General features: G+C 52.4%; 1 protein-coding gene across 4 annotated transcripts in view; it reads right to left on the reverse strand.

Moving 5' to 3' along the window:
* Positions 1–389: 389 nt before the first annotated feature.
* The window catches only part of ADARB1 (adenosine deaminase RNA specific B1), a 112131-nt gene continuing 102228 nt past the window's right edge, over positions 390–10292 (reverse strand). For 2 of the 4 annotated variants that reach the window (XM_040264948.1, XM_040264939.1), the window contains exons 10-11: positions 3086–3264; positions 390–2246 (exon numbers count right to left, since the gene is read on the reverse strand). In XM_040264948.1, coding sequence (XP_040120882.1) covers positions 2067–2246; positions 3086–3264 — 359 coding nt within the window. In that variant the 3' untranslated portion in view covers positions 390–2066. Of the gene's footprint in view, positions 2247–3085; positions 3265–10292 lie in introns of those variants that run through there. The other 2 variants (XR_005725283.1, XR_005725284.1) reach the window with 2 other exon arrangements.

Consider the following 10292-nt stretch of genomic DNA (forward strand, 5'->3'; position numbering starts at 1 on the left):
CTCAGGATGATCGGGCTGGAGACTTCCTGCCTATGAGCAGCGTCCAGCTGTCCTGTTCCAGGAGCAGGGCTGGCCTCCTGCCCTGGCTCGACTCCCTCTGGCCTCACACAGGGGTCCTGCCCACCCAGGGCTCCCTAAACCCCTACCCCTGTGAACCTTGGCCACCTTCCCCCCAGCATCTCTCGAGGCCTGAGCACTCTTGGGGCGGGAGCCCTGCTCCAGGCCCATGCTGCCCGGTGGCACAGATCCGCCCGGGAGAGGCAGCAGCACATGGCTGAGGCCCTGTGGACCCCCATGTAAGACATTCAACTATCTGGGGTGGGGGCGGGGGTGGGGAGGGGCCGGGCGTGCAGGGTAGCTTGTGTGTGTGCAACACCATTCCTCTAGACTTTGTAACCAAAATCCATGTATTTTTAAAAAACTAAGTCCATCTTCCACTCCCCATTAGAAAAAAATACCATCTATAGAGACGAGAATACAAACGCAGGGGTTCACAATCTTTTCTGAGTGTGCAGGCCCCACCGGGCCCTGTGCTGGCAAGGTCAGGCTGAGGCACACTCCGTAGAGGGAGGTGTGGGTCTCAAAGGACAAAGATCTGTCCTTTAACCTGGTCAGCCCCTGTGTGGACAGCACCCCCAGCATGCGCCCACAGGGCACACCATCTCCCGTCTCTGTGGCGCGAGGAGACACCTGGAGGCCAGCCCTCTTCAGCCCCACCTCCCACCCTGAGCACAAGGGTCATGGCCAGGGCCACCCTGCTCCTGCTTATTAAGTCCACAGAGGACACCCCCCACCCCCAACACGCCCCCTGGGCACACAGCCTGACTCCTGGACTCGGCTGGGGAGTGGGGTCTGCCCTCTCGCCCACAGCACCCCAAGACCAGGAACTGGCACTGACCCCATGAAGGGCGGGAAGCTCCTCCGGGGTCCTGAGTGGAAGCAGGAGGCAGTCAGCGTGGACTTTGTGCTCAGTGGGGATGGCCTCCCAAGGCCCCCCCACCCGCCCAGACCCCAGACTCACTGGCTCGGCCTGCCTGGGCTCGTCCCTGCACAGGGGTGCCGGCCGTGTCCCGGGTGTCCCAGACGCCAGACCACCCCCTTCCCTGCCATGACACAACACCCGGCCCCGGTCGAGAACATGTGAGCGACATGCTGTCTCACCAACTTTCAGTCTGAACGCTTCTTATATTTCAAACACATGTCTTTGATAAAGTGGGAAAGAATAATTTAAAAATATGCCCTTAATGGCATTTTCCAAGAGTGAATATCTATGTAATTCATCCTATTTCCATCCTGCGAGGATTCTGGGACGGTTGTTCACATCCACACGATTCAGAGGAGGGACCAGAGGGAATCCTAGGCCATTTATTGTGCAGTCGGCCTGCAGACTCCTTCTGGTCCTTAAGAGTTAAATACTGTTTAAAAAACCCAAGTGAATGGCCACGCTCACCGGCCACGTTTGACCTGTGATTATTGAGAGGTTTTCCAGGATATGGTCCAACAAGGGGTACAGAAGCTTCTAGAAGAAGGGGCTGCAGGACCTGGGCCACGGTCCCAGGGGCCACCTAGCGGATCACTGTGCTGCAGGTCGGCCTCTGTGGGAAGGCAGCGACTATAGGGGAAGGGGCCATGGGCAGACAGGGACAGTTTCCTTAGGCTAGCTTCCTCGCTACTTCCTTGCGCCCTCCATATGGAAATGCCTCTTTGTACTTAATACGATGTGGCATAAGAGTGACCTGGCATAATTATTTCTTATTTTATAAACCACATTCCTAGTTCTGAATAAATTATTCAAGAATTTCACACAAAGTAATTTCTATTTTCCTAAACTTCAGGAAGCCCTACTTAGTAGAACTCAATTTCTAAACGTAAACTGAGATTGAAAGCAATCACTGGATGACTCAGAGGGGAAGCGCTGCTGCTGAGATGCGGGTGGGGACTGGGACCCCGAGCCCACAGCCACCACCCCACCCCCGCCCCACCCCGCACGCCTGCCCCCAGGATGGTGCCCACACACCCATGCCTGCCCCAGCCCGGCTGTGGGGTTGGGGCTGCGCTGCACGCCGTCAGGGTGTGAGTGCGAACTGGTCCTGTTCCGTGGGCTTCTCCACCCAGGCGCCCAGCCCGGCCTTGATGAAGGCTCTGAACAGACAGGCCTTGGCAGCCTGGTACTCCTTGGCAACCAGCTTGGACTCGTGGTACACATTGGGTTTGGTGATCTTGGAGCGCAGTAAGTTGGAGGGAACCTGTGAAAAGACAAAAAGGCAAGTGCAGCTGTTCAAGCCGTAACAGTGGAAAACATAATCCAGTACGGTGTTCAAAGAGCAGCATTTGAACCTGTGCTGCTTCTGGGGGACCCCACTGACCCCGAGAAACACATCACACAGAGCCACGCCAGAGGCCCCCGTGAGCCTGCGTCCTCAGCCCCAGGGGCGGCTTCGCAGTTAAACAGGCGGGCTGCTGGCAACCCATGAGCAGGGGACTCAAATGACACACTAACACTTTTGGGTCTTGAGCAAACACCACTCTGCTGTTTGGTCACAGAGAACTCTGTGCCTCGGCCCGTGGGGCCAACGCATTTCTGTGCAGCTAGGATCTGCAGGGAGGGCAGCTGCTGTGAGGCTGCCCGCGTGGTGACCCTCTTGCCACGTGGACACGGCAACTTCTGTCCATCACAGATAAAAGCTTCTGACTCGACTTAATAGGTGAAAACTGGTCACATACGGATCCACTAGAGAAGATTTTATCTGGGGAAAAGGGGACCTGTTGCTCTGAAAACCCTCTAACTCCAAACCAAACCTCAAAATCAACAGGTTTAAGAGGCTTCCTGAAGGGCTGAGTGAACTCAGGGCAGTCCCAGGTTGCAGGGCCCAGGAGTCTGCAGTGAGGGGGAGCGCCTGCCAGGCAGAGGGGTCCAAGTGGAGGGGGTGCTGAGTCCTGGGTTCATATGGGGGTGGGGAACGGGAGTTGTGGGGTGAGCCTGCTTTGGATCTGAGGAGGCAGGGCCTGACTGCCAGCTGAGAGCAGCCAGAGGAGGCAGGGCAGGGTAGCCGCGAGTGGGTGAGGGATCTGGGCGCCTCAGTACCTTGCCGTGCACACGCATCCAGCGACAGTACAACGCGTGCTTACACAGGCGCGAGGCGCGGCCCAGCTCGTCCTTCCCCGTGGTGGCGTTGATGACCTCGATGGCTGAATCGCCCACTGTCCAGTTGACGCTGAAGTTGGGGGCCTTCCCTGGCTGCCGCGCCTCCGCGTTGCTGATGCCTGGAATGGGACGAGAAGGGGAAGGTGGCACGGTTGCTGTGGGGACAGGCCTGACAGTCATCAGCCAGGCACATCCGCCCTCCCAGGAGCTCAGCTCAGGCCAGTGATGCAGCCCTAAAACACGCCTGTGGGGAGGCGAGCAGGTCCACAGAAACCCCAAAACCTGAGACTTCATGCACTCTGAGTTCCCTTGGGGCCAAAACTGCTGACATCCAGGAGCAGATGGGCTCCGTTTCCAGGTTAATTCAGGGGCCACATGGCTGTGCACTCCGAGATGTTTATGCTTGGGCCCTGCCGCCGGGGCCAGGCAGCTTCAGACCCCTCCCCACACGCATGACACTCAAGACCCAGCAAACTCGCCTCTTAGCGAGTGTGTTGGTGCTTTCTCAGAAGGGTACACGTCTCCTGTCTTAACCAGTCAGAGGCTTGTGCTGTGGGGCTGACAGGTGGATGCCCTCAGGTCACTGGGGACTGAATGCAGGTGCCCACCATAGGCAGACTGATGCAACCCCACGGACCCAGACACAGGCCAGAGTGCTTGCAACAAGAGCTGGCTTACGGTGGCAGTACCGGACCTCAGGGAGCTCCCTGGGGGCTCCTTGCTCTTGGTGACCACCTCCTCCCCCTCTGTGCAGAGTGTTAAAGCCAGGGCAGCAAGTTCAGGCAGCCCAGGGCTGGCACCCAGGCCTCGCTCAGAAGCCTCACTTCTTCAGGGCAAAGCAGAATGAGAAGGAACAGGGAAAATTCATGTTTACAGGCCACCAATCTCGGGGATTCATTTCAAGGGACAATATGTGTTCAATGTGATGACCTTGACCCCTCCCCTAGATGTGCAGGGGAGGGGTGGGTTCCCACTGTGCCTGGCCTCCCCTTTCCCCCTCCACTGCCTGGCGGGTGCTGGTGTCTGAATTCACACTTGGATAGCACTGGGTGAAGCTTCCTGAAGACCCGGGTATTAAACACGGACCCCACAATGGAACCCCCGAGGTGGCTGCCCAGTATGTCTTCCCCAGGGAGGTGGGGGGGGGTTTTGCCCCAGCAGAGGATAGGTACCGGGCACCAGAAGGGAGCTCGTGCTGGGAGCACTCCACCCTGGGTCACCTGCCCTTCTGAGGTGACTGCCACGGTGACTTCAGGTCAGCCAGTGAACACTTCAAAAATGATATGTCCCCAGGAAAGAGTACAGAATAAGAGATGCATGTCCCCTCGAGTCATTTGCCCACAGAACTGCCTGGCCCTGCTAATCGTTGTTCTGACTCACAAGTCCTCCTGGGTACAGTGGCCACCTCTGAGGGCTTTGTCCAAGCCCCACACCAGGGGTCCAGCTGCCTGACTGGCTGCACGCCCTCCTCCCAGAGGCAGTGAAGAGCCTAACGGGAGGGGTGAGAGCCCCCGGTGAGGCCGAGTGGAGAACACACCGATGCACAGAGCAGAGGCGCGCTGGTCCTGGCCTCTGGTGGCTTCTCCTGCAGCCCCAGCTCGTCTGCCCGCCTGTCTTCTCAGGTGTACACAGCACCCGCCTGCGGAATCCTCCCAGCAAGGCCAGTCCCCTGTTCAGTCCCCCTCCAGTGCCCAGGGCCACTGCTCCCCAGCAGCCTGCCTCCAGCTCGGCCTGGGGGACTCGACAGCCGCTAGGCAGACAGACCCAGTTCTGAGAAAATCTTGATGTTTTTTTTTTTCAAGGTTTCTGCCTTCTCCGTGAAACTGCTGAAAGAATCATTTTTTTCATTCTAAGACACGAGCCCTGAATTATTTCACTTTCCATAAATGTTTTAACTAAATTATAGGACATCTCACAGAGTAAGCAAACCCTCAATAAACTGAGCCTCTGGCCCCAGGGGCCGCCCCCATCCCTGCTCCTCCACCACGGCAGCCACCAGCAGCCTGACACCGCATTACTGATCACTGCTGCCTGCCTTAGTATGTGTTACACAAGTGCTTTCCAGACCTTCGAATTAACGTGTGATCTCTGTACTTACTAAAAATACGTATTAATAAGGCTTATTCCTTACATCCTTTCTGTTCTCAGAGTTACTTTCTCTCAGTTGTGTTTTCTCATATAGATCACTCTCTTCTGTGTTTATTTTACTCAGAAGTTTGATGGCCATTCATTCACGGTTGTGAGTAAACGTCTTGGTTGACGAACAGAGGCAGCTGGCATGGCCTCCTGAGCCTCTTTCTGGGAATGGCCTGCGCATACAGGGAGAGCCTGGACCCACATCCGTCTAGACCAGGGGTCCAGAGTCCAGCTTGGCCCCTGTCCGGCTGTCGGCACGGGAGCCTCACCGTGGGCAGGACTCCCACCAGGGAAGCTCTGGCTTCGTCCTGGGTGTCCCAGGGCAGCACATCCTTGATGCTAACCCTCTGCCGCCAGGCCGCTTCTGCCCTGCGAGCTGGGGCTGCTTCAGGCAGTTTCATCAGCTGCTGGGTCCGGGGCAGCTGTCACGGGCACACGTGTGCAGGTGTAGTCGGTTCTGCATGGTCCCCTGGCCGGCACTGCGTGCACTCAAGGCCACAGCCTCTCGAGGACGGAGTCAGCACGAGTGGCTCGGGGAAGAAAGGGGGTCTGTTTAGGTATAACTGGTGGGGAATCTCCTAATGGGACAGAACCTTCTGTGAATGAATGGATAACGCTTATATTATTTTCTTTTGCAATTCCATGACTCCTCGACATAAGATCAAAATCAAGGGTTACTCTTCAATGATACTTAAACCTTAGAATTGAAACATTTTACATTAAAACTAGACATGGTCGGTTAACTAACTGTATAAATATTTTTCAAGTGAAAGTGTTAGTCACTCAGTCATGTCCAGTTCTTTGCAATCCCAGGGACTGCCAGGCTCCTCTGTCCAGGAGATTCTCCAGGCAAGAGTACTGAAGTGAGTAGCCATTTCCTCCTTCAGGGGATCTTACCAACTCAGGGATCAAACCCAAGTCTCCTGCATTGTAGGCAGATTGTTTACCGTCTGAGCCACCAGGGAAACTCCATAAATATTTTTCATATTCTATGTTAAATAAAAACTACCATCTTTAGCAAGAATGGAGAAAATAAAGCTACAAAACAGCAGCCAGTCCAAGGTTCTAGTACCAGCCATATACTTTCCTGGGGCAGGGAGCCCACATGGGCCCAGGAGCTCCTGTCTCTAATCTCTGGGGTCAATACTCCTACAGGACAGACACCTAGAAGGAGCTTGTGTTTCCGGGGCTGCAAAGTGAGAACTAGGGTAATGAGCTAACCACAGGCTACTGTGCAGAAAACAGTAAAAGCAGCAACAGCTTGGTGGTCCTGAGAGTGTCTCTGCTGCTGTATATCCAGCATGCTGAGTCAGAGCTTTTAGAGCAAAAGCATGAAAAACTGAACAGGCCTAGTAACTGACACAAGGGGAACTCAGGAAACTTGGCTGGTGGCGCTGGCATTTCCCTTGCTTCCCTTGTAAGGGTGCTTCCTGTGCCACACACGGTGTGATCAGGGGCATCACACACACAGCGAAGAGTAACAGATGCCCAGGGGACTACGGCTCCTGTTACAGAGGCCACTGTTCACTCATTAAATGGCCAGGACAACGTGCAGTTACAATCTGGACTGAGTGCGGCCTTCATTCTGCAAACACACGGAACCCCGAGCAGAGCTAAAGCGGGAGGAATCGAGTGCACAGCACAGTAATGGCCACACAGTCCGTCGCCCGGGCCGTGTGTCCCAGGCCTGCAGCCCCTGGAGTGGAGCACCCAGGGATGTCCATCTCATTTCCCCTGGGCTGACAGAGGGGGTTGGAACCAATGGGAAGCATGAGTCTGTGAGGGCAAGGCGGCCACACACACCCATTCTGTCATCTTCAGCTCGCCAACCCCAGACACAGATCGTGAGACTGTGGGCTCCACCTGGTGGACCTCAGGCCAAATCAGACTCCCTTCTTACACCAGGTCGGGGTGGGGGGTGTTTAAAGCACCAACTTAGGCGAAATACTGGGTGCTGCGGTCCACAAGGTGATATGCATGCTGCTGGCAACCTGGCCCAGAGGACAGGGGACCAAGTCAGCCTCATCCCCGGGACAACAGGGCTGGTGGGTGGAAGGGAAAGTGCCCCCACCCCAAGCAACACGCCCTGAGGACGAGAGGGGAGATCCAACTCTGGTGCAGGGGCAAGAGCACATCTGGGCAAGGCAGGGCTCCATGGGAGGCACCTCAGACAGGGCTCAAGTCCTCCACGTGCCATTATATCTACCGACCTCAGACAGGGCTCATGTCCTCCACGTGCCATTATATCTACCAGTGTGGGCAAGAATCCCTCAGAAGAAATGGAGGACCCCTCAAAGTGAACAAGAATCCTAAATGCAGTACTTGGGTATAATCTCAAAAACGACAGAATGAACTCAGTTCATTTCCGAGGCAAACCATTCAACATCACAGTAATGCAAGTCTATGCCCCAACCACTAACACCGAAGAAGCTGAACAGTTCTGTGAAGACCTACAAGACCTTCCAGAACCAACACCAAAAAAGAGATGTTCTTTTCATCCGAGGGGACAGGAATGCAAAGCAGGAAGTCAAAAGATACTTGGAATAACAGGCAAGTTTGGACTTGGGAGTACAAAATGAAGCGGGGCAAAGGCTAACAGTTTTGCCAAGAGAACACACTGGTCATTAGCAAACATCCTTTTCTAAGAACACAAGAGATGACTCTATACACGGACATCGCCAGATGGTCAATACCGAAATCAGACTGAGTACATTCTTTACTGCAGAAGGTGAAAAAAGCTCTATACAGTCAGCAAAAACAAGACCAAGAGCTGACTGTGGTTCAGATAATGAGCTCCTTATTGCAAAATTCAGGCTTAAATTGAAGAAAGTAGGGAAAACTACTAAGGCATTCAGGTATGACCTAAATCAAATCCCTTGATTATACAGTGGAAGTGACAAATAGATGCAAGGGATTAGATCTGATAAGAGTGCCTGAAGAACCATGAACAGAGGTTCCAAACATGGTACAGGATGACCAAAATCATCCCAAAGAAAGAGAAATGCAAGAGAGCAAAGTGGTTGTCTGAGGAGGCCTTACAAATAGCTGAGAAAATAAGAGAAGAAAGGCAAAGGAGAAAGGGAAAAATATGCCCAAGTGAATGCACAGTTCCAAAGAACAGCAAGGATACATAAGAACGCCTTCTTAGGTTAACAATGCAAAGAAATAGAGGAAAACAACAGAATGGGGAAGACTAGAGATCTCCTCAAGGAAACTGGAGATACCAAGGGAAGATTTCATGCAAGAATGGGCACTATAAAAGACAGAAACAGTATGGGCCTAACAGAAGCAGAAGATATTAAGAGGTGGCAAGAATACACACAACTATACAAAAAAGGTCTTAATGACCCAGATAACCTCGATGGTATGGTCACTCAGCTAGAGCCAGACATCCTGGAGGGTGAAGTCAAGTGGGCCTTAGGAAGCATCACTACAAACAAAGCTAGTCGCTGCTGCTGCTGCTAAGTCGCTTCAGTCATGTCCGACTCTGTGCAAGTCCACAGACGGCAGCCCACCAGGCTCCCCCATCCCTGGGATTCTCCAGGCAAGAACACTGAAGTGGGTTGCCATTTCCTTCTCCAATGCATGAAAGTGAAAAGTGAAAGTGAAGTCACTCAGTCGAGTCCGACTCTTAGAGACCCCATGGACTGCGACCCACCAGGCTCCTCTGTCCATGGGATTTTCCAGGCAAGAGTACTGGAGTGGGGTGCCACTGCCTTCTCTCCAAAGCTAGTTGAGGGGATGGGATTTCAGCTGAGCTATTTCAACTCCTAAAAGATGATGCTGTCAAAGTGCTACACTTAATATATCAGCAAATTTGGAAAACTCAGCAGGGGCCACAGGACTGAAAAAGGTCAGTTTTCATTCAAATTGCAAAAATGGCAATGCCAAAGAATGCTCAAACTACTGTAACATACAGTTGCACTCATTTCACATGCTAGCAAGGTAATGCTAAAAATCCTTCAAGCTAGGCTTCAGCAGTACATGAACTGAGAACTTCCATATGTACAAGCTGGATTCAGGAAAGGCAAGGGAATGAGAGATTAAATAGACAACATTCAATGGATCAACACATCTACTTTGCTTCACGGACTATGCTAAAGCTTTGACTGTGTGGATCACAAGAAACTGTGGAAAATTCTTAAAGAGGTAGGAATAGCAGACCACCTTACCTGTCTCTTGAGAAATCTGTATGCAGGTCAAGAATCAACAGTTAGAACCAGACATGGAACAACAGACTGGTTCCAAATTGGGAAAGGAGTACGTCAAGGCTATATATTGTCACCCTCCTTATTTAACTTACATGCAGAGTACATCATGCGAAATGCCAGGTTGGATGAATCACAAGTTGGATTCAAGACTTTTGAGAGAAATATCAGCAACCTCAGATATGCAGATGATACAACTCTAATGGTAGAAGGTGAAGAGGAGAGTGAAAAAGTTGGCTTAAAACTCAACATTCAAAAAACTAAGATCATGGCATCTGGTTCCATCACTTTATGGCAAATAGATGCAGAAACAATGGAAACAGTGACGGACTTTATTTTCTTGGGCTCCAAAATCACTGTGGATGGTGACTGCAGCCATGAAATTAAAAGATGCTTGCTCCTTGGAAGGAAAGTTATGACAAATCTAGACAGTGTATTAAAAAGCAGAGACATCTCTTTGCCAACTAAGTCAAAGCTATGGTTTTTCCAGTAATCTTGTATGGATGTAAGAGTTGGATCATAAAGAAGGCTAAGCGCCAAAGAACTGATGCTTTCAAATTATAGTGATGAAGAAGACTCTTGAATCCCTTGGACAAGGAGATCAAACCAGTCAATCCTAAAGGAAATCAACCCTGAATACTCATTGGAAGGACAGTTGCTGAAGCTTCAGGACTCTGGCCACCAGATGCAATGAGCTGACTCATTAGAGAAGACTCTGATGCTGGGAAAGATCGAGGGCATTAGGAGAAAGAGGCGACAGAGGACAAGATGGTCGGATGGCATCATCAACTCAACGGACATGA

The sequence above is a fragment of the Oryx dammah genome, unplaced genomic scaffold (assembly GCF_014754425.2).
Source record: "Oryx dammah isolate SB20612 unplaced genomic scaffold, SCBI_Odam_1.1 HiC_scaffold_2, whole genome shotgun sequence".
In the NCBI taxonomy this organism is placed as follows: domain Eukaryota; kingdom Metazoa; phylum Chordata; class Mammalia; order Artiodactyla; family Bovidae; genus Oryx; species Oryx dammah.